The sequence below is a fragment of the Elephas maximus genome, chromosome 1, assembly GCF_024166365.1.
Source record: "Elephas maximus indicus isolate mEleMax1 chromosome 1, mEleMax1 primary haplotype, whole genome shotgun sequence".
In the NCBI taxonomy this organism is placed as follows: Eukaryota; Metazoa; Chordata; class Mammalia; order Proboscidea; family Elephantidae; genus Elephas; species Elephas maximus.
Genome location: NC_064819.1, coordinates 198,762,532 through 198,789,215, shown reverse-complemented (window position 1 = coordinate 198,789,215; position 26,684 = coordinate 198,762,532). Strand labels below are relative to the sequence as shown.

At 37.6% G+C, this 26,684-nt stretch overlaps 1 protein-coding gene across 6 annotated transcripts in view; it reads left to right on the top strand.

Moving 5' to 3' along the window:
* SAMD3 (sterile alpha motif domain containing 3) overlaps positions 1-26,684 on the top strand; it is a 68,533-nt gene extending 41,849 nt beyond the window's left edge. For all 6 annotated transcript variants that reach the window (XM_049900638.1, XM_049900625.1, XM_049900648.1 and 3 more), the window contains 4 exons: positions 17,188-17,388; positions 24,996-25,167; positions 25,875-25,957; positions 26,185-26,684. In XM_049900638.1, coding sequence (XP_049756595.1) covers positions 17,188-17,388; positions 24,996-25,167; positions 25,875-25,957; positions 26,185-26,463 — 735 coding nt within the window. In that variant the 3' untranslated portion in view covers positions 26,464-26,684. The remainder of the gene's footprint in view (positions 1-17,187; positions 17,389-24,995; positions 25,168-25,874; positions 25,958-26,184) is intronic.

Here is a 26,684-nt window from a genome sequence, read left to right as displayed (position 1 = left end):
TCATTGCAAATATCTTTTTCACCAACAAAAACAGTGACTATACAAATGGACCTCACCAGATGGAATACATAAGAATCAAATCAACTACATCTGTGGAAAGAGATGATAGAAAAGCTCAATATCATCAGTCAAAACAAGGCCAGGGGCTGACTGCGAATCAAACCATCAATTACTCATCTGCAAGTTCACGTTGAAACTGAAGAAATTTAGAACAAGTCCATGAGAGCCAAGTACCACCTTGAGTATATTCCACCTGAATTTAGAGGCCATCTCAAGAATACATTTGATGTGTTGAATAGTAATGACCAAAGACCAGACAAGTTGTGGAATGACAGCAGGGACATTATACATGAAGAAACAAGAGGTCATTAAAAAGACTGGAGAGAAACAAAAGACTTAATGGGTGTCAGAAGAGACTCTGAAACTTGCTTTTGAACATCAAGTAGCTAAAACAAAAGGAAAATTGATGAGGTACAAGAGCTGAACAGAAGATTTCAAAGGGCAGTTTGAGAATACAAAGTAAAGTACTATAAGGACATATGCAAAGAGCTGGAGATAGAAAACCAAAAGGGAAGAACAAGCTCAATATTTCTCAAGCTGAAAGTACTGAAGAAAAAATTCAAGCCTCGAGTTGCAATGCAGAAGGATTCTACAGGGAAAATATTAAACAATGCAGGAAGCATCAAAAGAAGATGGAAGGAATATACAGAGTCACTATACCAAAAAGAATTGGTAGACATTCAGCCATTTCAGGAGGTTAACATATGATCAGGAACCGATGGTACTGAAGGAAGAAGTCCAAACTGCACTGAAGGCATTGGTAGAAAACAAGGCGCCAGAAATTGACAGAACACCAGTTGATATGTTTCAACAAACGAATGCAGCACTGGAAGTGCTCACTCATCTATGCCAAGAAATTTGGATGACAGCCCCCTGGCCAACCTACTGGAAGAGGTCCATATTTATGCCTATTCTCAAGAAAGGTGATCCAACCATATGTGGAAATTATAGAACAATATCTTTAATATCACATGCAAGCAAAATTTTGCTGAAGATCATTTGAAAGCGGCTGCAGCAGTATATCAACAGGGAACTGCCAAAAATTCAAGCCGGATTTAGAAGAGGACATGGAACCAGGGATATCGTTGCTGATGTCAAGTGGATCCTGGCTGAAAGCAGAGAGTACCAGAAAGATGTTTACCTGTGTTTTATTGACTATGCTAAGGCATTCAACTGTGCGAATCATAACAAATTATGGACAACATTGCAGAGAATGGGAATTCCAGAACACTTAATTGTGCTCACGAGGAATCTGTACATGGATGAGGAGGCAGTCGTTGGAACAGAACAAGGGGATACTGCATGGTTTAAAGTCAGGAAAGGTGTGCATCAGGGTTGTATCCTTTCACCATATCTGTTCAATCTGTATGCTGAACAACTAATCCCAGAAACTGGACTATATGAAGAAGAATGGGGCATCAGGATTGGAGGAAGACTCATTAACAACCTGTGTTATGCAGATGATACAACTTGCTTGCTGAAAGTGAAGAGGACTTACTGATGAAGATTAAAGACCACAGCCTTCAGTATGGATTACACCTCAACATAAAGAAAACAAAATTCCTCACAACTAGACCAATAGGCAACATCATGATAAACGGAGAAAAGATCGAAGTTATCAAGGATTTCATTTTAGTTTAATCCAGGATCAACACCCATGGAAGCAGCAGTCAAGAAATCAAAAGACACACTACGTTGTGCAAATTGGGTGCAAAAGACCTCTTTAAAGTGTTGGAAAGCAAAGATGTCACCTTGAGGCCTAAGGTGTCCCTGATCCCAAACCAACCCCACCCAAGCTATGGTATTTTCAATTGCCTCATACACAGATGAAAGCTGGACGTTGAATAAGGAAGACTGAGTAAGAATTGATGGCTTTGAATTGTGATGTTGGCAAAGAATATTGAATATGCCATGGCCTGCCAAAGAACAAACAAATCTGTCTTGAAAGAAGTATAGCCAGAATGCTCCTTAGAAGCAAGGGTGGTGAGACTACTAGGTCTCACATACTTTGGACATGTTATCAGCCGGGATCTGTCCCTGGAGAAGGACATCATGCCTGGTAAAGTAGAGGGTCAGTGAAAAAGAAGAAGACCCTCAATGACATGGTTTGACACAGTGGCTGCAACAATGGGCTCAAGCATAGCAACAATTGTAAGGATGGCGCGAGACCAGGCAGTGTTTCATTTTGTTGTGCATAGGGTTGCTATCAGTTGGAATGGGCTCGACGGCACCTAACAACAATAGAGAAGACTGAACTCCTTAGGGATGCTTTCCAAACTACCAAGTATAGAAGCTAGATCTCTTGCCCACCCAATCTATTTCCACCTTAATCCAACATGAATATTTAAATCTTAACTCTTTACCACAAACATATTTTTAGTAGTGTATGTACTTGATGTAAATATTGTTTCCTTTTTCAGCTGGTATATTCATTTGATATTAACAGAACTGCTCTTTAGTCCCATTCATTTTATTAGTACTATTTATAAACTTCAGGCGATGAATATTTTTAACATGTTTTGTAAACCATTGATTCCAGCAGCATACATAATGAAAATGTTTGGACAAATATGTATATTTTAAATATTTGACTATAATTTTCAGTAAGGTTTTTCAAATGATAGGTCAGCTAAGGTTATATATATAAGATAAAAAAAAAGATAATATAATTATAGGTAAGATAATACAGATAGATCATTCTATGTCTGTATTTTGATCAAAAAAAAGGAGCCCTGGTGGCGTAGTGGTTAAGAGCTCAGCTGCTAACCAAAAGGTGAGCAGTTCAAATCCACCAGCTGCTCCTTGGAAACCTTGTGGGGCAGTTCTACTCTGTCCTGCAGAGTCACTATGAGTCAGAACTAACTAGACGGCACCTAACAACAACAGCAACATGTCTGTAGTTTGATCAAAAATAGCAAGGCATCTGAAAGGTGCCCGAGAATTAGTGGTAGAACTTTTTAGAAAATTTGACAGCAAAATTCCAATTATAAAATAAAATCATGATAAGATAGAATTGTATTTATTTAAAAATATCTTTTATATTCTTAAAATAAAGTCACTTGTAAAAGAACTTAATTATATTACTCATAAATTGATTTTTCTTAAAGACATTGATTTTTAATATACTAAAAATGGAGTTCCTTTAGGGAAGAACTGAAAATTTATGACTTCAGACAAAATTCACTGGAATTGGTTAATCTTAAAAATTGTGAAATTAACAAATTGTCTCCAGTACTAGACTCAGAGGAATCAGAGCAGGGCTAGGCTGAGGGACACAAGTTTAAATAGCAGCTCCTCTATTGTGCTGATGCATCACCTTTAAACCAGTTTTTTACACTCACATTTCCTGTTCTTTCTAAGAAACACCTCAATGAATTCTTCATGTAGCTACACCCTTCATAGCTCTTCCCTACTAGTCCCCAGACCCATTGCCGTAGAGTTGATTCCAACTCACAGTGACCTTACCGGACAGAGCAGAACTGCCTCATGGGGTTTCCAGGGCTGTGATCTTTATGGAGGCAGACTGCCCCATCTTTCTCCTGCAGAGCGGCTGGTGAGTTCAAACAACTGACCTTTTGGTTAGCAGCTGAGCGCTTTAATCCATGCTCCACCACGGCTCCTTACTTGTCCCCTAAAGCCAAAAAAAAAAAAAAAAAAAAAGCCACCACTGCCATGCAGTTAATTCCGACTCACAGAGACCCTATAAGACAAAGTAGAACTGCCCCATAGAGTTTCCAAGGAGCTGCTGGTCCCGGTTGACCTTTTGGCCACCAGGGCTCCACTAGTCCCCCAGACATGCCTAAATTCTACTCCTATGCAGGGACCTTTGCTACAAAAAGAATGGAATTTGCATGTACCAGAGCTTGGATGAGTTATTTAAGCAGCAACAGAATTTAGTTTTGATGTTCCTGCCAGCTGGGGCAAAAGAGATTATAGAGTGGACATTGTTCACATCTGAAGAGGCAATTTTTTTGCCGGCATACAAATCTAATTGGTAAGGATTTACTTTTCTCCCTCTTACAAATGAAGCTGCAAATTGCTGATCTTTTAAAGACCCATTTATGAACCAATGCTCTGTAAGGCCCAACTTTAGAGGATGGGGAACAATTTACACTAGAATATTACAGAAACAACGTGTATTTGTATCTTGTATCCTGTACGGTGTTTAAGCAAATTTTAAAACACTAACAAGGATGGGGGCACAATACGTTTAATATGCACTTTATCTCATTCAGACAAACTGCCTAAGTTATTCCCAATCTTATTTTTTTATTTTCTTTAAGACTTGTGAAAATTAAAGATGTTTGGATTAAGACATTTTGACATCTTTCACATCTTTAAAAAAATTTCCTGAGTTGGGCATAATGCTTCCACAATACAAAAAAAAAGTATATATATATATATTTCACACGCTACAGAGGTGGAGAATGCTGCTGCAGCAAGAAGCCAGGAGTTCAGCCATTCACTCAACGGCAGCGAAGTGGGTTTGCTAAACTTGGAGGACCTTGGGGAGAGACAAGAAAGGATTTTTTAAAAAAATCGTTGTTGATGTTTTTCCTTTGGTAGTTGGAAGGTTGTTTTTCCTTTGGTACCAAAGAAAGATGGATGCCTCCATTAAGGAAAACCCACTGCCGTTGAGTTGTTTCCCACTCATAGCGACCCCATAGGGTTTCCAGAATGAAGCGGACTGCCACATCTTTCTCCTGAGAAGTAGTTAGTGGTTTTGAATCATCAACGTTTCCGTTAGCAGTCGATCGCTTTAACCACTGCGAAGGAATGTAGATTTCAAATTCCTGTCATGTGGGCTTCTGCAGATAGCCCAGGCCCATGCAGAAGTTGTGTGGATCTGAGCACAGGCTGCAGTCCTTTTGTCCCTAACCCTCCTCCTCCTCCAGCCTCCTGTGCCAGTGTAGCATTCCTGAAACCATGTTAAATTATGTTCTCCTTGGCTATAAATCCTGATGTACCAGCAACACCAAACCACCCACCTGGTAGTAAACATACCTAAAAAAAAGCTCCTTGTATTTCACTGCTAAAAAGACTTGTTATCAGGTTATATGGACAACTAGACAAAATCTGAAACTATGTTCCCAGACCAAATCCTGGAAAATACTGGGTATTCTGCAATGTTTAAAAAAATGCCTTTCAACCTCAGGACTTCATGTTGACGTTTGTATAGTCTATAGTCATCAAGTCAAATGCAGAAACTGTGCTAGCTTGTCTTTTAATTTGGTGTTCAAATAATTTGTAGCCCCATGAATTGATAAACCTATTTCCTTTTCTTCATCATCTTTGACTCTACTTCATCTCAATTTATAAAGAGAGATTTAATCCAGTAATTTACTAAATTGTAGTCAGTATTACCTTATTTCAATCAGAGCCAGAGATGGATGAAAAGTTTTATAGGTTTTAAAAGTTTATAGGTATTATACAGAAGTGAATGGTAGTGTTCTAGTATTATACTTTAGGGTATTATTATTATTTTTTTTGAACAAGCCTTAGGTGTCGATGAAAGTTCAATTAATCAAACTTCCTTTTTGTCCAAATGGCACATTGTCCTGTGCAAAGCTTTTCTCTTGTTTTATTCATTGTTTTTTATGCCATTCCCCATTCCCATTCTCCCTCCCCTTACCTCTGTCCTTGGACAACCATTCGAAAGTATTTTATATGTATTTATATGTATTTTTTGTTTGTAAGCTTTCTAAAACGTTCGCTGTCATCTTAGGTTCGTATATATATTTGACTTACGTAAATGGCATTCTATGTATTTCCCTCCTGTCTTTTCACTGACAGTTTTTAAGGTCCATTCATGTTACTATGGGTCTTTCTAGTCCATTGATTCTAACTATTGTAGAGTACTCCTTGCCTCAATCCCTGTTCCTCCCTACCACAAATTGCACTGCAGAGAACGCCATGATACATTTCTAGTTATGAACACTCTTTGGGATGTGGAGCTGATGGGACAGGGCATACATGTACTTAATTTGACCAATTACTGTCAACAATGACTTTGCTCTCAATCCAGCAGCAGTCCATATCCCTGTATTCCCACCAGTCCTTCGCATTATCCAGCTTTCTAAATTTTGCCGAGTTCGGAAACCCTGGTGGCGTAGTAGTTAAGAGCTATGGCAGCTAACCAAAAGATTGGCAGTTCAAATCCAACAGGCGCTCCTTGGAAACCTGTGGGGCAGTTCTACTATGGGTCACTATGAGTCAGAATTGAGTTTGGTTTTGGAATGGGTGCAAAGTGTAATCTCATTCTTACTGTGATTTTCATTTCTTTGGATAACTGATGAGTGTATCTCTTCACGTTTGTTAGTCTTTTGGGTTTTTTTTGTAAAGTTACGTCTTTGAATCCTTTGCCAGTTTTTAATGGAATGATATCTTTTTTTTGTTAATTTTGAAGAAGCAGCCTTCCTTGCCTGCTTTCTTATTCTACGCTTTCTCCTATTAAGTTTATAGTTTAGCTTCCATGGTTAGATCTTTAAGGCATCTGGAGTCTATCTTTGTTTGTGCTGTTAAGTAGAGATTGTTTTTATTTTTATCCATATAGTGAGCCACTTTCTCAATTGTTAAGCCAACTGCTTAACAATTTATTCTTTTCTCATTGATTTATGGTGCCACTTTCATTGTATATTCACTTCCTCAATAGACTTGAGTGTGTTTTGAGTGCTCTTTCTTATTCCATTGGTCTATCAGTCTGTTCTTATGACATTACCTCATTGTATTTTATTACTTAGTATCTCTTAACACTTAGTGTAGAGGCTTTTTTGTTGCCAGTGGAACATGTGCTGTATCAGGCAAGCCCCTCAGTGGAGATGATTCAGGGTAGTTTTATCCTCATTTTCCAGAATAAAGGGAAAATCGTTTTCTCAGTAATGGCCCCTGGGGCCTGTTTGTTACATGTGACCTCTCACAGGAGGACTAGATCCCAGGCTGGAGTGCTGTGTTTAGGTGGGAGGGTTGGGCCAAAAGAAGGTTCTGAGCATCTGACAATGCAAAGGACAGGAAGACAAGCTCTGTCTTGTTCTTGTGGATGGAACTGACTCGATGGAAGGAGCCTAATCATATGGTCCTAACCCCAGGTCATAGGGAGCCTCTGGTCTACTTGGGCACTGGACCCCAATACCCCACACCATTACAGCCTTATGTGCATCCTTCCTTGGGGATCTGGTCGTCCCAAGGATTCCCTGGTGGTCCTCTGGCCTCTGCCAAATGTCTTTTGAAACATTAGCACAGAAACACACACTTTTTGCAGTGCTTAAATTCTTCCTCAATACTTTTTTGACTAATGCATGCGTTTTGTTTTCTTAAGATATTGAGGTTTCTTTCAGCCAGTAGAGCTCTCAGCCTATTATTATAAGCTTTTCTCTCATGGGTAATAAGATGATTTTTGTAAATTTCTTTGGAATGTTTCTGAAAACTTTTTGGCTTGTATTTTATATGTATCCAGCTCATCATATTCAAGGCTGATTTTTTTTAAAAAGATTCCCCTCTATCTTTGTGGGATAATTTGCTCTAAATTGGATATTTGGCAAAAATTCATTTTGTTTTCTCAATGCAATACAGCAAGGACTTGAAGTTTATGGTGGGCTTTTGCAGCTTTCTGTGTTTTTTGTTTTGCTTGTTTTTTTCTATCTGCAGTGAAGTTTTCTCAGTTTGGAGACTCTTAATATGATCTTTAAGTGTATTGAATATTTTGTCTTTGTCCATTAATTAAGTGTACATTTGGTTTCTTTTTTTCAAGAGTTTAAAAAAAGTATTTAACTCAGTCATAACAGTCAATTTCTTCAAAGCTCCTTTTGATTGCATCTTCCAATAAGTCTCCTTTTTTTCTCAAGTATATATTGTATTGGAAACCCTGGTGGCATAGTGGTTAAGTGCCACGGCTGCTAACCAAAGGGTCTTCAGTTCGAATCCACCAGGCGCTCCTTGGAAACTCTATGGGGCAGTTCTACTCTGTCCTATAGGGCCGCTATGAGTCAGAATCGACTCGATGGCACTGGGTTTGGTTTTTGGGTTTGTATATTGTATCTACAATATTCCTACAATTCATATTGTCTTCTCTAAGAAAAGCAGCCCAATTGTCATCTTTAACCAGCATTCACCAAGAGGCTTGATTTGAGTTTATCACTTAGAGTTTCTCTCACACACATTTTGGAGTTTTCTAACAGTTATTCTGTCTAATAAGTGAGCTCTAGTGGTGCAGTGGTTAAGTGCTTGGCTGCTAACTAAAAGGTTGGTGGTTGGAACTTGCCAGCTGCTCTATGGGAAAAAGATGTAGCAGTCTGCTTCTATAAAGATTACAGCCTAGGAAACCCCATGGGGCAGTTCAACTCTGTTCTATGGGGTCGTTATGAGTTGCAATCAACTCAGTGGTAACAGGTTTGAGGTTTTTTTTTTTTTTTGTATTCTGTTGGATAAATTTGCCTCCTCTTTCCATTCTCTAGCTGGTAGAAGAAGCTTTCTATTTCCCTAAAGGTTGGAATTTTCATCCAAAACATCTTTTAGTGTTCAGAGTTTGAATTACTGCATTTGGCTCCACCCACTTTAGCACTTATTTTCTTTCCAGTTGTTTGGTCTGCACTGGTTTTCTGGGAGCTGTAGGATTTTGGAAGGTAGGTTTCAGGACATCTAGTAAATACTTACAAGTTCTAGTGACTCAGTAGTTAAGCACTCAACTGCTAGCCAAAAGATCAGTGGTTCAAAGCCACCAGTGGCTCCACAGGAGAAATCACTAGTGGCTCTGTGGGAGAAAAAGCCTGGTGCTCTTCATTAAAGAATTAAAAAGAAAAAAGGTGCCCACGAGTTGGACTCTAAACTGCCCCATAGGATTTCCAAGGCTATAATCTTTATGGGAACAGACTGCCACATCTTTCTCCCACAGAGCCACTGGTGGGTTCAACCTCCAACCTTTCCAACCTTTCTGTTAGCAGCCAAGCACTTAACCACTGCCCACCAAAGCTCCTTCTGGTAAAGGTAAGAGCATAGGATACCCTACGGGGCAGTTCTAATCTTTCCTGTGAGGTTGTTATGAGTGGGAATCGACTCAACAGTCCACAACAACAATAAGTACTTGTTAACTCCTTTTCTCTGTGACTGACAGGCAGCCCATGTCTGCACTATCAGAAGAAAGCAGAGTTCCATACCAGCATCTTTCTACCCACATGCAACAGAGTCAGAGGGCCTGGGAGTTCTTTTCATCCTATTCTGAGTAACTCAAGGCTTACCAAATATTTGCTGAATAATCAACTAACCACCAGATGTTAAATTACTAATAATATTCTTAAAATTCATTCCTCTCTTTTCAATCATTTTCTCTTTCTTCTTCTTGGGTATATACATACCATATAGCTTTGAAAGCTCAAAAGTAGTTTTACAAGTTAGCTTTCTTCGGCTTAGAAATAAAGTGGAATTGAAAGTTGTGCAAAAACTGCTTAGATAGTCAAATGCTAAGAGTTATTTACTAAGCTCCTTTGGATTTTTCATAAGGCATTTACTGTTTGTTTGCTAGTACAACTGACACATATGATTTATTGTGTAAATACTAATCATTTTTATAGCCTTTCCCACAGATGTTTTTCTCATGGTGCAAAACTGAACAAGACAGCAGAAGTTGGAAAAAAAGTTGTCAGTTAATTGCATTCTGGGTGTAATGCAATTACTGCCGTCAGCAGGTGGCACTGAGAAGTATTACAAGTCAGCTGCGTACTTGGAAACATGGCACAATCTCACATGGGTGAAAATTTTCACTGCTGATTGACTGAGACAAATGCCTGAATGCTAAACTCAAAGACTGTTCAAGTTACACAAGGGAAACGTCATTTCCAAAGTTAATTTAATAACAATAGAATTAAAAACAGAGACTGGAATTTGGTATAAGAAAATCCTAGCATCTAACATTGTGTTGTCCAATAAATATATAATATGAACCACATACGTAATTTTAAAATTTTCAGTAGCCACAATAAAAAAAATGTAAAAAGAGGCAGGTGGAATTAACATTACTAATATATTTAATCTAACCCAATATATCCAAAATATTGTCAGTTCAGCATGCCATCATCATAAAAAATGATTAATGAGCTATATTATTTTTTTTTGTATTAAATCTTTGAAATCCAGTTTGTATTTTACACTACCCAAAAAACCAAACCCATTACCATTGAGTCAATTCTGACTTCTAGCGACTTACAGGACACAGTAGAACTGCCCCATAGAGTTTCTGAGGAGCGCCTGGCAGATTCGAACTGCTCACTTTTTGGTTAGCAGTTGTAGCACTTAACCACTATGCCACCAGGCTTTCCATTTTACACTACAGCACATCTTAATTTGGACTAGCTACACTTCAAGTGCTCATCAGCCACGTGTGGGTAGCAGCTACCCTACAGGACAGCTCAGATAACATACCCTAGAGGAATTAGAGAGCTAGTGAGATGACAGTCTAGGGGGAGCATCATGATTTAGAGGGAGCATGACCAGCTATTTACCAATGATGTTCAGAAGCTATACTCCTCAAAGCTTACATTCAGGACTCTTGCATGGTGCCTCATAGCAAGATGCTTTATTTGTAAACTTTTTTTGCAGGATATAGAACAAAATTATATTTTCAAAAAGTCAAGGTGAGTTTTTATCTATTTCTGGGGACAGAAATTTAACCATGTATTTTAAATCATGCTGTGTCTTACAACTTCAAAAGCAGTGCCAATTCTTTGTTAAACTCTAACTTAGAAATAGCCTCCTCCTTATTTCTGCTCCAGTTGTCAGATTTTTTTTTTTTTTTAGTTGTCAGATTAGACTAAAAACCGACTAGAGCTGAGCTCTCTGGTATCCCACGCACCCTCTAGGAGCTGTAGGTCACTGTGGTGTTGGCGTAGAGGGATGACTCTGTGGCCACTACTAGCGTGATAAAGGAGGCGTGGCATAAGCTTTTTATGTGGTTTGTTTTGATCCAATTTAACGTAGTTTATGTTCTAGTTAGTTTATGCTGATTCCTTTGAAGTCACGAATACCACAGGTGACTCCTTCCCTTCAGTGTATCCATTTATTAGCATTCCTTGACCAGGAATGATCTCCTTCCTGCATTGTGCCATCTTCCTTGGGTTGCTCCTTGATCACTTCCCCCTACTACCTTTGTGTACTGGGACAGACACTATGCAGCCAACTCTGCTGCAGCTGCTGCCCTGGAAGATTCAGACTGCTCTTATCCACTAGCTCCCCCACCTCCGTGTGCACTGCTAAGGAAACCAGCCTGTTGGAACAAGGCCATCCATCTCCTGAGAGAAGCAGAGGTTTACACTAAGACAGGGACCTAGCTTTACCGCTATCCCCCAATGGCAGGACCTCTCTGTGCTTGGAAAAGTCACTTTCTTTTTGTGAATCTCATTCATCTCATAGTAAAATGAGAAGCACAGACCAGACTATCTCTAAATTCCTTTTAGTGCCAACAATATATGCACCATTAAAAAATTTTAATTCTGATGCAGCCTTCTATAAGGAAGGTCACTTCAATCTGGAATACAAACCACCAGCATTGTGCTAGTCCGATCATGAATTAGAAGCTTCCTGGAAACTACTTTCTGTGATATTTCAGATTGGGTTGAGGTTTTGTAGGAAACAATACATCATGTGTATAAAACCAAACAAACTCATTGCCGTTGATTGGTTTCCAACTCATGGTGACCCGTGTGCTACAGAGTAGAACTAACCACCATAGGGTTTTCTTGGCTGTGATTTTACAGAGGAAGATCACTAGGCCTTTTTTCTGTGGTGCTGCTGGGTGGGTTTGAACCAATAACCCTTACATTATTAGCTGAGAGCAAACCATTTTTGCTACCCAGGGACCTCATCATGCATGTAAAACTTCAAAAAAAAAAAAAAACAAAAAAAACCTACTGCTATTGAGTTGATCCCGACTCATAGCAACCCTATAGGACAGAGCAGAACTGCCCCATAGGGTTTCTAAGGCTTTAATCTTTATGGGAGAGACTGTCACATCTTTCTCCCACAGAACAGCAGGTGGGTTCAAACCACCAACCTTTTGGTAAGCAGCTGAGTGCTTAACCACTGTGCCACCAGTGCTCCTTCATGTCTATAAACATCAGCATCAGCAATTACAGAACTTCCACTATATTTCAGTAGAAGGAAAGCTGTTTATATATAAAATTATTAAAACTTTTTTCTTTACTTTTTAAAAGGTAGAATTTTTTCTTTTTATTTCTTTAAAGAAAATCATGATACACATTTGAGACATACAAAGTAATATATAAAACATATATATATAATGTCTGAAACAAAATGAACATGGTAAGCCTAACATTCAGCTTTCAAACTGGAACACTGCCTATACCATCGTGTCTGCCTGTTTTCGTCCCATCTCATCACCGCCTTCCCAGCACCACTGCCCTTGAGAAGTAACCACAACCTTGAATTTTATGTTTACCATTCACCAGTTCTTTAAAGGTAAGATTTTGTCACATATGCATCCATTCCTCAGGAATGCATTGTTTAGTTTTGCCTGATTTTGAGGTTTAGAAAATGATATGAAAATTATATGTTGTCTTTGATGAAAAAAGACTTTTATTTTTCATTCAATTTAATGTCTCAAGGATTCATCCAGGCTGTTAAGTTCAATTGTGTAGTTTATTCATTTCACGTTGGCTTAATAATCTACTGGGACAGGGGACCACAGTTTATCTGGCTATTCTTCTGTTGATGGATATTAAGTTTGTCTCCAGTTTTTGCTGTTATAGATCATGCTGTTACTGGGATCATTCTCGTATACATGTCTTGGTGCCGTTGTGCAAATGTTTTTCAAGAGTATATACTTTGGAGTGGAATTGCTGGTTTTTGGGGTATGCAGATATTGAGTTTTATAACAGTGCCAGACTGATTTCCTAAATGATTGGAACATTTAAATTCCCTCGAGCCACACTTATCATCTCTTTTTCATTTTTTCCCCAATCTGTTGGGAATAAAATGGTACCTTATTTGGTCCTAATTTTCATTTTAATATTTATGAGATTGAGCATCCTTTCATATATTATGAACAACTCAAATATCCTCTTCTACAAGACACCTGTTCATGTCTGTTATGGATTGACTTGTGCCCGCCAAAAATATGTGTTGAAATCCTGTAAATAGAAAATCACTTGTAAATACGACGTTGCTTGGAATAGGAGGCTTTCTTTTGTTATGTTAATAAGGTCATACCACTGTGGGTTGACACTAAACCTAATCACTTCTGAGTAATAACAGCAATAACAACAACAACAAAAACCCAGAATAAACACACTCAGAGGGAAGAGAGACATGTAAGGACCCATCTACAAGCGAACGAATGCCAAGAATTTTTGGCCATCACCCAAAACTAGGACAGAGGGCACAGAAGGAATTGACATGGCTGAGACCCTGATTTGGACTTTTAGCATGAGAAAATAAATTCCTGTTCATTAAAGCCACCCGCTTGTGCTATCTCTGTTACAGCAGTAATAGGTAACTAAGACAATCTCTTTTGCCTTTCTATGAGGTTGCACTTTTTCTTATTTATTTATGGGAATCTTTTATATATTCTGTATCTTACCCCTTTACCAGCTATACATGTTGTAAATATCTCCTGCCAGTTTGTCCCTTGCTTTTAAATTCCTTTCTAGTGTCTTTGGATGAAGAGAAGATCCTAATTTTAATGCAGTTAGATTTATCAGTTTTTCACTTAGGATTAGTGCTTTTAAGAAATCCTTCCCCACCTTGAAGTGGTAAGAAATACTCTTATGTTTTCTTCTAAAAAATTTAAAGTTTTTCCTTTAACATTTAAGTCCTTAAGCCATCCAGAATTTATTTTCTGTGTAAGGTTTGTGGTAGGGATCCATTTCCTTCCTTTTTTCTAGATGGATAAATAATTTCCTGCACCTTTTATAAAATAGTCCTTTTCTTCAACAGAAATTTGTGATGCCATCTTTCGTTTTCAGGGCTCTGTCTAGACTTTCTGCTGTGTTTCATTAGTAGTAATTCACCCTTGCGTGAATACCAACTTTCCTTTTCTACACTGTTGTAAAATAAGTTTTGATGCTTCCCCCCATCACTGCCTTATTGTTTTTTACAAGTGCCTTGGTTATTCTTGAGCAATTTATTAATGTTTCACATGAATTTTAGAATCAGCTTGTCAAGTTTTTCAGTAACAAAACCAAACAAACTCTTTGAGATTTTCATAGAAATTGTATTGAATCTATAGCTCCATTTGGGAAGAGTGGACTTCTTTATGCTATTGAATCTTTCTTCCTTTGAACATGAAAGACATCCATTTATTTAGGTCTCACTTTACAATTTTCTCCAGTAATCTCTTACACATCTTTAGTTAGTTGTATTCCTAGGTAACTTGTAGTTTTTGTTATAATTGTAAATTGCATTATCCTAAAAATTACATTTTCTGTTTGTTGTTATTATATTTTGTATATTGATCTTGTTACAGATTGAATTGTGTCCCCCCAAAAGATACACTGAAGTCCTACCCCCTGTACCTGTTATTGGAATGCTGTTTGGAAATAGAGTTTTTCTTTTGTTATGTTAATAAGGTCACACAGGAGTAGGGTAGGTCCTACACTTAATTCCTTCTGAGTGGTGCCTTGTAAAAAGGAAAAACAGACATGGAGAGAAACACACACACAGAGGAAGGCTCCATGTGAGGATCTGTCTGCAAGCCAAGGAACACCAAGAAATGCTGAGGTTGACACCAGCTGGAAGAGATAAGGAATGGTCTTCTAGAGCAGATAGAACATAGCTCTGCCAATTCCAGGAATTTGGACTCTTAACCTCCAAAGGAAACCCCGGTGGCATAGTAGTTAGGAGCTACGGCTGCTAACTAAAATGTTGGCAGTTCAAATCCACCAGGTGCTCCTTGGAAACCTGATAGGGCAGTTCTACTCTATCCTATAGGGTTACTGTGAGTTGGAATTGACTCGATGGCAACGTGTTTTTTTTTTTAACCTCCAAAACTGTGAGACAATAAATTCCTGTTTTTTAAAGTCACCCACTGGTGGTTATTTTTGTTATGGCAGCACTGGGTAGCAAAGTCAGGTCTGGTATGCAGTTAGTACATTGACAAGCTCCTTAATTTTAATAATTTATGTGTACAATATTTGGAGGTTTCTTTTACACAATCACATCATGTATGTATAATGACAGTTTTGTTTCTACCTTTCTAATTTTTATACCTTTTACTTCTTTTTCTTATATTACTACTTTTCTAGGCTCTCCAGTACAAGGCTGAATAAGAATATTATAGAGCATCTTTATATTGTTTCTAATTTTAAAGAGAATTCTTCTAAAATTGCACCCTTAAAAATGATGTTTGCTCTAGGTTTTTGGTAGATAATCTTAAAGGTTTTTGAAAATTTTTACTCTATTTTGACAAAAGTTTTTTTTCCTTTAATTAGAAAGGGATGCCAAATTTTATAAAATACTTTTTCTGCATCTTTTGAAATGATCATATGTTCTCTTTTATTACTTATATGTACTTAGATAATCCAGGAAGATTACAGAACTGTTAATACACCTCATTTCTCAAAATCTACTTTTCTGCTCCAAGTCTTTCTATAATTTTTAGTGGTCCCGTAATTCAGATTTTACTAGGAAGCACGTGAAATGTAGTGGGTAAATCAATCATTTTTCCTTTTAGCTTACTAAAGTTTTCTTACTAATGTCAAACCACCATTGCATTTCTGGGATAAATCAAGTTATTTGTTCCTTGTTCCTAATATTTGCATTTTTGTTCAAGAGTGAGAGTGACCTATAATTTTTCTCTTTCATACTACTTTTTTCAGGTTTGGGGATCAGTGTTACAGAGCCTTCATAGAATGGGTTGGACAGTATTCCTTTTCTTCAATTCCATGGAAAAAATTACATACATTTGGAATGCTGTTTTGAAATTTAGTAGAATTTGTTTCTAAGGTCAAAGTGTCAGCATTTTTTTTGTGTGTGTGTGTGTATGGAAAGACTCTTATCTTCTAATTAAGTGAATGCAAAATTTTTAGAAATTACTTTTTAGTTGGTTTTGATAAGTTATATTTTTCTAAGAAATTGTCACTTGGTCCATGTCTTGCTATTCATCCTATGTTTGTAGAAAGTGGGTCGACCTGGAGCTTCCCTAATGTGCTTCATCTTTTACTGGGAACATCTTTGCACATTCTGGTCAGCTAGACAGTTCGCCAGCTCTTTTACTTCAAGTGCAGTTCAGCTGAGTGACCTTCAACTGATTTTTCTCAAAAGATATTTTTCTTGCTTCCTTAAAGCTGAGTATGTTAGATTTTTAACTAGACTGTGTAGGGTATTTTTTAGCTGCCCCATAGTACCCAATACACCCAACTGTATGGTGAATATAATTGATAGTTTGATGATTTGGCATCACAAAATACCCATTGTTATTATCTGCATTTGAATTTAGATTACATGGCATAGTATTGCAGGTATAAAAAGGCATTAAAACAGCTGTAAAAATTCAAATCTGCATTAGCTCTTGAATGTGCAGTGGTACTTTCTGAAGAAAAAAGACAATAACAAAAACAAAACTTTAATCAAAAGACTTTTTATCTTTTCTTTAAGATTTTGCCTTCTAAAACTTAAATGCATAGATTAAACAACATTCCTGTTCAATGTGAACCTTCAGGTTATTTGTTTCCATAAAAAAAGTGACAGATCTTTTAGATCTGTCAAGAGAACAGATTATAATTTCATTGTAAGTGATGAACTATCTAGTGTGTTTGTAGTGCTAAAAACTGTCCATTTTCAGCTACTTTCAAGGCCAAGTGTAAATTACACATGGTGATGCTTGCCTTATGAGTGCATTGTTAGGAGTGTGTAATGACCAAATCAGACCAGACCAGTTGTCATCAAGTTGACCTCAACTCATGGTGACCCCATATGTGTCAGGATAGAACTGTGCTCATAATAGCAGATTTTTCAGAAGTAGATTGCCAGGGCCTTGCTTCCAACCTTTCAGTTAGCAGCCAAGTGTATTAAGCGCTCGCACAACTCAGGGAGTGTGTAATAACAGCCCGTAATTCAAGTTTTCATGAAGTGTCAAACTGTTATTTGAAACATGGAACATACTGATGCTTTGAAAATATTTTGCAGAAAGAAGCTGTTTGTTTAGATTCTGAGGTAAATGAACATATTAACTGGTTCCAGCAAGAATATGTAAAAACAGAAAAGGACTGGAGAGAAATTGACAACAGGATGACCCAAACTTTGGAATTAAGAAGAAAGTTGATTGACAGCAGAACACCTCTGAAGGACATTCTTAAAATGTTTCCCTTCTTAAAGTGCCCCCATCAGGTATCATTATTCACGTACAATACCCTCTGACTATACTGTTCAAATTGACTTTTTCCCTCTTTCCTTTTAGAGTCGTAACAAGACTATGTGGCAAGACAGTGGGTGTGAATCTCAGTAAGGTGTATGAGTCCAAATGGCTACAAGTATGACCGTTCATTAAGAATTTCAGGAACCACATCATTCTGCTAACAGGCACTGAAGATGGAATGGCTGTCTTCAGAATTAGAGTCCCTGTTATTAGACATGTTGTGGAGATTGGGGTACAACTACTTAGGGGTATTTGGACAGTGCAAAACATTTTCCCTTTGCACGCATTTAGACAATCATATAGTCTATGGAATTGTTAATATGCAACACTACTTAAAATGTATTTCCTTTATGATCCTAAATCATTTCATAATAATGGTCTTAAAAATATACAAAGTTAAATGTTTAAATCAAATACCCTTCCATTTAGTTTACTTCAGGTGGCCATCAAAGGGTATTATCACAATTTTAGTGTAATTTTAGCTCTAGTTTATGATTCATGAAAGTTTTACCTGGAGATGGGCTTCATTGAAGAATTACGTGGGTGCAATTGGAAAAATATATATATATATTTCTTCATAAAAATTTGCATTATGTTTCATTTTAATAATAATGTCAATAGCAAACATATGATTGCTTACTATGTGGCAGGAATGTTCTCAGTGCTTTTATTTTAATCCTATCAGCAACCCTTCCTTGGTTACTGGTTCTTTTCTTTTAATCTTTGGGTTTTGTCTGTTGCTGTTGTTGTTTTTGTGTGATGTCAAGTCAATTCCGACTCATAGAGACCCTATAGGACAGAGTAGAACTGTCTTGTAGGGTTTCCAAGGCTATAATCCTTACGGGAGCAGATCACTAAGTCTTTACTCCCACAGAGCCAGCGGTGGGTTTGAACCTCAGATCTTGGTTAAAGCCTTGCACTTTAACCATTGCACCACAAGGGTTCCTTTTGTCTGTTGTTAGGAACAGTTATAGGCAGTAGTTTCTGCTATTAGAAAAGCCTGCGAGATTGACAAAGCTATAAAACGTAGTTTTAAGCAAAAGCTTGTCGAATTGGTAAGTCTATAAACTCTTTAAATGTAGGGAGCATGTTTTAAACATCTTGGTAGTTCTAAAGTGCCTAGCAGAGTACTTTCTGTGAAGTAGAAATTTATTATTGATTTGTTGAATGCTGAATGCGTTAGTAAATGGTTGATAAGGCTGTTCTGGTCACTGATTTGCAGCCTTAGGGGTCTTCCTTGGAGTGCAGCCCACAAAAGTTTAAAGATTAAAAAGATGAACCATGATTAAGCAGCCTTTCTAAGAGCAGTGCCAAAAACAAAACCAATGTTGCCATCGAGTTGATTCTGACTCATAGCGACCATAGTAAGTCTGAGATCCATTGTGACTTGAGTAAGGAGTAGAGATTTCAGACCTGAAGCTATGTCTTCTGTATCTTCATCCTTTGTCTAAGTCTTTCTCTGTGGCATCTGTATGTCTTTCTCCTTTGCTTCTTTAGGTATTTCACCCTTTGTATCCAAAATATCGACTACAGTATGGTTTTTGTAATGACTACACTTACTGAATAGAGTTGTACATTTATTGCTTTAAACAATTTATGTTTCTCCAGAAGTGCCTACCTAACTCAGCCCCGTGTAGCTGGGATTTTTAATCTTGTTGTGCTTCCTAAAATAAAAAGTAAGCTTGACCTTAGTTAAAAATACCCAGCTAACAAACAATCCCTATGACAGAATAGCTACTTTTGCTGTTGAAATCACTGTGAAAACACTTGGAGCTTTTAGCAAGCTTGCGGATACAGGTACGAAGGAAGAGAAGCAGCAGGTGTGGGAAAGTGGTCCTAGCCATTGACACTGACCTTCATTACCTCTGGCCCTCAGTTACCTGCCTTCCCCTAAAAAATTTTTCTTCAGCAGGAAAGGAAAAAAATTAAAATGTAAAAAATCACTTCATTATACTATTTAAAATACTATCCACTAGGAATTTGTCACTGGGATCTATTGGATATGATACAAGGCAAGTATGCATTGAGAGAGGAGGAGGAAGATGCTCAACATGAATGTAAACAATTTCAAAAATTTCCCAAAAAATCCTTTGAGGCAGTATAATTTTCACCTTACTGAGAAACTGTTTCAACAATCATCTCTTAAAACTTCACTGAAGTACATATGAATCACCAGCTAATAAAGTCTTAAAAGAAAACAAAATAAAAGAATCTAAGTTCTGCTTTCGGCCATGACTGAATAGTTCGTACTGGGCTTGCTTTGCCACAGTTCAAATGATAAAACTGACTATATATGTATAAACCCCCCCCCCAAAATTGTGTATATATATATGTATATCTCAAGTGCTTAGGCACTGGGCAATAGGATCCTTGAAAAAAGGGGAACACATAAGTGGGTTTCATGATTGCCCTAGACTTCTGCCTCAGAGTTGCTTTCTAGATTGTGCCACAGAAAGGTAGACGCCAAGCAGAATATGGCAGTCTCACTGAGCTGAGTAGGCAGAGATTGGAGCTTGGGGATGATGAAGCAGCTGGTGTATGTAGGGCAAGTACCAGAGAAAAGGGGGCACAGAAGTCTGCATAGGAGCCCCCATGGGTCCTTGGCTGAGAACTGAACCCGGTGGAGTGTGCATACGTAGTGTGAGACTCCACAGTGCCTGAAAGGGAGAGGCTGCTGATATCAGAGGTCATACATCATTGAAAGAAAGAGCTCTGGCTCAGCCAAAGTGGAGAGACCTTACTGAGCTTCTCAGGAATCCATTAGAGACTCCAAAAAGTCCACGCCTTCTCAGTGGGAACCATGCTGTAGACTAAAGTATGGGCCATAACCTAGAAATAAGGACAAAACCAAAATAGACTTGCTCCAACAAATGATAAAACCAAGTCTGACAAGACCAGAAGAATCTACTGATAATTTAACTGCCTGCCAGAACAAAAAATCAACAAAATTTTAAAGGAACACAATTTAATCTAGACTCCATACAATGTATAATCACCATGAGGAATCTCAGCAGAAAATGGAAAATATAAAAAAAGAACCAAATGGAAATTCATAACTGAAAATAACATTTTTCAGAAATGAAAACTTCACTGGATAAGCATAATGGCAGATTGGAAAATGCAGAAGAAAGGGCCAGTGAATTTGAAGATAGATCTAGAAATTGTCCAATCTGATTTATCGGAATAACAGAAAGAAAAAAGATTAAGATTAGCCACCTGTGGGACAGTATCAAGCCACCTAACATATATGTAATTGGAGTCCCAGAAGAAGAGGAGAGGAAAGGAAATGAAAGAAGAGAGGAGAGAAGAAGAGACAGAATGGGCAGGAAAAAGAAAATACGATGGCTGAAAATTTCTGATATTTGGTTGAAAATGCCAAACTGTATATCAAAAAAGCTCAGAATAAGTAGAATGATGTAAATTATAGAATAAATATAAAGAAAAGCCCATCTAGGCATAATATAGTCAATCTGCTGAAAACCAAAGATAAAAGAGAATATCTAGAAAAAAAGCCAGAGGAACAAAAAGATATTTTATATACAGGGGAATATGACTTCTTATCACAACCAGCAGAGACCAGAAGAAAATGAAACCACGTTTTCAAAGTGCTGAAAGAAAAGAAGTGTCAAATCAGAATTTTATATCCAGTGCTTATCCCTTTAAAATGAGGGTGAGATAAAGAAGTTTTCAGTAACCAATGCGATAGATAATTTGTCACCAGCAAATCTACACTACAAAGAATGCTAAAGGAAGTTCTTCAGGTTCAAAGGAAATGATAGCAGAGAGAAGCAGAGATTTACTGCAAGTAATGAAGGCCAAACCCAAAACCAAACCCGTTACTGTGGAGTCGATTCCTACTCAAAGTGACACTATAGGACAGAGTAGAACTGCCCCATAAGGTTTCCAAGGAGCGCCTGGTGAATTTGAACTGCCAACCTTTTGGTTAGCAGCTGTAGCTCTAAACCACTATACCACCAGGGTTTCCAATGAAGATCAGAAATGGTAAATATGTGGGAAATTAGAAAACATTATCTCGTATTTTCATCTCTTTGTTTCTTTAAAAGATAACTGGTGAAAGCAAAATATATATAGTTATATATATATAATATTTTGGGAGTTTATAAAGTATGTAGAAATAAAATATATGACAATAAAACAATAAACAATGGAGAAAGGACCAATGTGCCTAGGCCTGAGCTTTCTCATTGGCCTTCACTCCTTCCTTCTCTTCCCATTTATTGGGGCCAAGCTTATGACTAGCGCACCAGTAAGGGACTGAGGTAGGAGGTGGGTAGAGGGTAGGCACTAGCATGTCCCAGGTGGGGAAGAGGTGTGTCCAAGGTCTATCTTTGGGTGGCATGCTAGGCTAGGATTTTAGGAAGGGGAGCTGTCTATGGTTGATCCTTCATGGCCTGGAGTTTCACTACATGGAGCATGGAGGAAGTTTGAGCAAATAAGGAAATAAACTGAGAATAATGGGAGCTGGATTTCTCACTGTTGAAGAGTGAGAAATATGGACGGGGGAAGGCTACATGTAAGTTCAGTGGTATTAAATTCAAATTGAAGATATCAATGTGAACTCATAGGTTGTAATATTTATATATAGATATACAAATAGATATAGATGCTTGCATGTCTGTGTGTGTGTTCTGTGAGAAAGCCTGGACCAGTAACACTTCTATAGCAATGAGCACATCTATGGCTAAAATCTTAGTTTCTAAATACCATTGTCCACTCAAAGGAACCAGAGGTCTTAGAGAAATAGCTGACTCCAGGGCTGGGACAGAAAAAATAAAAGATGAACCTGAAATATTGTGCAGGACCAGAAATTAAAGAAGAGCTCAAAGACTTAGGAGATATGCCAAGAAGACATTTATGTCAATTTGAAGCAACTCCCACTGGCCAAATCTGGACAATTTCAGCATTGATATAAATAAAGGATCAGATTTGTAAGCTTTTTAGTAAAATATGAATCTATTAGTTCAATATAAGTGTCATGGATTGAATTATGTTCCCCAAAAATATGTGTATCAACTTGGGTAGGCGATGATTCCCAGTATTGTGTGGTTGTCCTCCATTTTGTGGTTGTAATTTTATGTTGAGAGGATTAGGATGGGATTGTAACACCACCCTTACTCAGGTCACCTCCCTGATCCAAGGTAAAGGGAGTTTCCCTGAGGTGTGGCCTGCACCACCTTTGTCTCTCAAGAGATGAAAGGAAAGGGAAGCAAGCAGAGAGTGGGGGACCTAATAACACCAAGAAAGCAGCACCAGGAGCAGATCACATTCCTTGGACATGGGGTCACTGCACCTGAGAAGCTCCTCGACCAGGGGAAGATTGAGGACAAGGACCTTCCTCCAGAGCCGACAGAGGGAGAAAGTATTCCCCTGGAGCCGACGCCCTGAATTTGGACCAATGCCCTGAATTTGGACTTGTAACCTACTAGACTGTGAGAAAATAAATTTCTCTTTTTTAAAGCCATCCATTTGTGGTATTTCTGTTATGGCAGCACGAGATGACCAAGACAGTAAGTAAATGAATATGTAAATAAGTGTGGGAAAACAGAAGCTCTACCTTACAATCAAAAGCCAACTAATACATTTAAAAAGAATGATGGAATTTAAAAAAAAATCACAATTTGGCAACTATCATAGTAATACTGGACTCGGGCAATAATCAAGCAAGAATCTTGTGCATGAAAGTTGGATGAAGAACAAGATTTACATACAGCCAAAGTATCTCTTACAAAATACTTATTAACTGTATATTAATTGGAGCCTTGGTGGTGCAGTAGTTAAGAGCTCAGGTGCTAACCAACAGTTCAGGAGTTTGAAACCACCAACTGCTCTTGGAAACCCCTTGGGGCAGTTCTACTCGGTCCTATTGGATCACTATGAGTCAGAATTGACTCGACGGCAATGAGTTTTATATATTAATTAGTAAGTATTTTATGTATACTAATTAACTTTTCAGTGGAAAAACTGGGAAGATGCCATCTTAACCAAGTGATAGAAGTTATTATCTCCTGTAATGAGCCAAATTACCATCCTGTGCCTCTTGATGCAGTGAGAAATACCAGCACCACTTCTATGGTATTCTTGCCAAAATACCTAAATCATGAAGAAACTCAGGCAAACTCAGATTGAGGGACATTCTACAAAGCAACCGACTTTTATTCTTCAAAACTGTCAGAGAATACAAGAAAAACCCAAGGAATTGTTTCAGACTCAAGGGACTAATAAGACAGGGTATGTAAATCTCACATGTAATCCTGGATTAGACTGTCAACCTGTAAAGGGTATTATTGGAACAACTGGCAAACCTGAATGGAATCTGTGGATTATATTTTCCTGATTTCGATGGTTATACTGTGGTTATACGGGACAGTGTCCTTACACTTAGGAAGTACGTGTGAGGGATTAAGGGGTAACGGGGCATCATGTCTGTGGTTTATTTCAAAATGAATCAGAAATTTTAGCATTAGGGGAAGCTGTGTGAAGGGTCTTGTAATCTGTTTATTATTAGTTGAGTAACTTTAATATAAGCTTGACATTATTTCAAAATAGAAAGTTCAGAGAATTCTTAGGCTATGCATTTAGGAAAGTGGGGGATATTCACTTTCTTAACGCTTCATTTCATGATTCCCTGCTGACAGAACCTGTTTCTGAGAGTATTTATCTAGACTGGTGGTTCACTGAGTGTTGCCTGATGACAGAGCCACTATGCTTTTATAAGAATGTACATTCCAGCTTTCCAATAACTTAACTTTTGTACCTAATATTTCGGCAATTTATTATCTACCAAAATACTCAAGGAATGATGAGGCTCAGCAGGTGGTATGTCACTGGTGTTTACAGATAGTTTTAGAAGGAAAACAATGATTGAGTTTATTCATACTAGTGTAGGTACAGCCTTGTGTGACCCTGTCAGGAAAAAGTGGGAGTGGAGCAATGGTGGTAGAATTCTCTGAGGGAAAGAGTTTAGGCAATGGCAGAAAAAGGTAGTTTTGAGTAAAGAAACTTCCATCAAGGTAAACTGGTTTTGCTTTGATCTTGGAGTCAAATCTCCTACACCAATATCATTTTTCACCATTTATTTCCTTCTGATCTGACATCTAAAAAACCTCCCCTCTCTACCTTTGGATACTAGTTGGGTATTTTTCAAGATATGCTTCATAAAATCTAACAGTTTTTTTTCTTTTGCCTTTAATTGGAGACTGCCAAAATATTGTCTAAAGAACTATAATGTCCTAGCATCTTACCTGGATTACTCAAATAGCCAAACTAGGCATATACACTTTGGACTTTTCATTTAGTTGAGTCTGTAAGTTTTAATTCTCTGGGCTTAGAATATTTCCATGTCTACTACTTATCTTTTTCCCATTCACTTCAGGCTTTCATTCTTTTCTCCTCCCACATCCTAAGTCTTTACTTCTCTACCAGAGCTACTAAAAATATCTAGTATATATTTTAAATTACCATTCAAAGCTTAAAATCCTAGTTATTTACTTCCTTATATTCTTATGTTAGCTTTTGTACTTGTGATTTGATATATACATTTTTTTTCTTCTTTTATCAGATTTTCAGAGAATTCCAACTTCTTACAAGAACAGATATTTATAAGAAAACACAGCACATTTTGGAATCCTATTCAGAAAATATACTGACTTCTTTTATAGTGGCAGATAATCCAATCAATATTGCCTTGCAAGAAAAAATGAAACAGTACACAGATGAAGACATGTTGAAACGTTAGTAAACCTGCTACAGGGGTGACCTGGTCCCAACCATCTGTGTAATTCAAGATAATTGGAAGCACTCCTGTTTGAGTAATAAGTATAATTCAGTGAAACAGCTGATGGGAAAGAAGAATTTCTCAAATGAGGGATGTAGGCATAGATTTTAAAACCACACCCAATACTGTAAAATTATATTTAGGAAACCAATAAACTGTTAATTTTATAATACAAATCACAAAGTAAGGCAGAGCACAATCATCCTGGCTATAGGACAGAGAGTATAAAACTGTTATCTTCTCCTGTCAGTGATTCTGAGGGCAGAACATGAGATTTTTAACATTTAGAAGGGGATGTTGGTTAAATACAAATGGGAAACACTGATCTAAGAAGACTCGCTTGTTCTCTGTTGGTATTGGGTGCTGAGTTGATTTTTGACTCATAGAGACCCCATGTGACAGAGTGTAACTGTCCCATAGGGTTTCCTAGGCTGTAATCTTTATGGGACAGATAGTCAGGTCTTTCTCCCATGGAGGAGCTGGGTGGGTTCGAACCTCCAACCTTTTGGTTAGCAGCCAAGCCCTTAACCATTGTGCCATCAAAGCTCCTTGTTGTCTGTAGTAGGTAACAGCTAAAAAAAAAAAGTTATTTTAATACTGGTTTTGTTTATACTTGGTAAAGCTTATTTTTACTTGGCATTGTAAACATGTTTGCTTTGACAGAGATGAAGATGACAGCTACATGTTTACTCCTACCAGATGTTTTTGGGGATGACCCCAGCCTTTTTGTTGTTGTGAATGAGAAGGTATGCAATCTGCCAATGAATACTGGTTTGACATTTCCCATTTTCATAGAATCATTTATTTAAAAGTAGCATGGAGGTCTGTTTTGAAGTATGTTTTGTCATATTTTCAAATAAGCTAAACTGCAACAAGCTAATTTATTGAAATATCATGGTTAAGTTCAGGTATGTTTTATTATTTAGCTATTTTGCATGTTATCAGGTAGTGACTCCATTATCTTTTATTTCAGGTGCAGGTGTCAACGCCCGTGTTAGAAGTTAAAAACCCTTTCAACATCAATGACTGTGAATTTTCTTTGTATTTAGAAAAAGAGAGGCTCACAAAGGTGGATGACTGTGTCATGGCTTTGGCTGCGCTCATCGCTGCCTTTCATGTATTTGGGATTAAGTGTCCACAAAGACTGCGCCAAACCCTCAAATTCCTAAAGACATTGATTTTTGATATGCATCACCCCTATTTTCCCCCTATAACAGGAAAGAAAGGAAGATTTCAACACTCAGCCATTTAATAGTGTCCAAAATGTTCTATCAGAATTATCTCTGGGACCACTGAAACTTTATAAAAATTTGCTTTGATTTAGGGTGGTAGATGCAGATTAGAAAATCACCTTGAAGCAAAGATGTTAAGGAATTCCAATGCCTTCGATCATTACATTTAGATAAAGTTCTTTGTGAAATTCTCTAATAAAATACTGCTTAATTACAGAACCATTTATTTATTTCGAGTTCC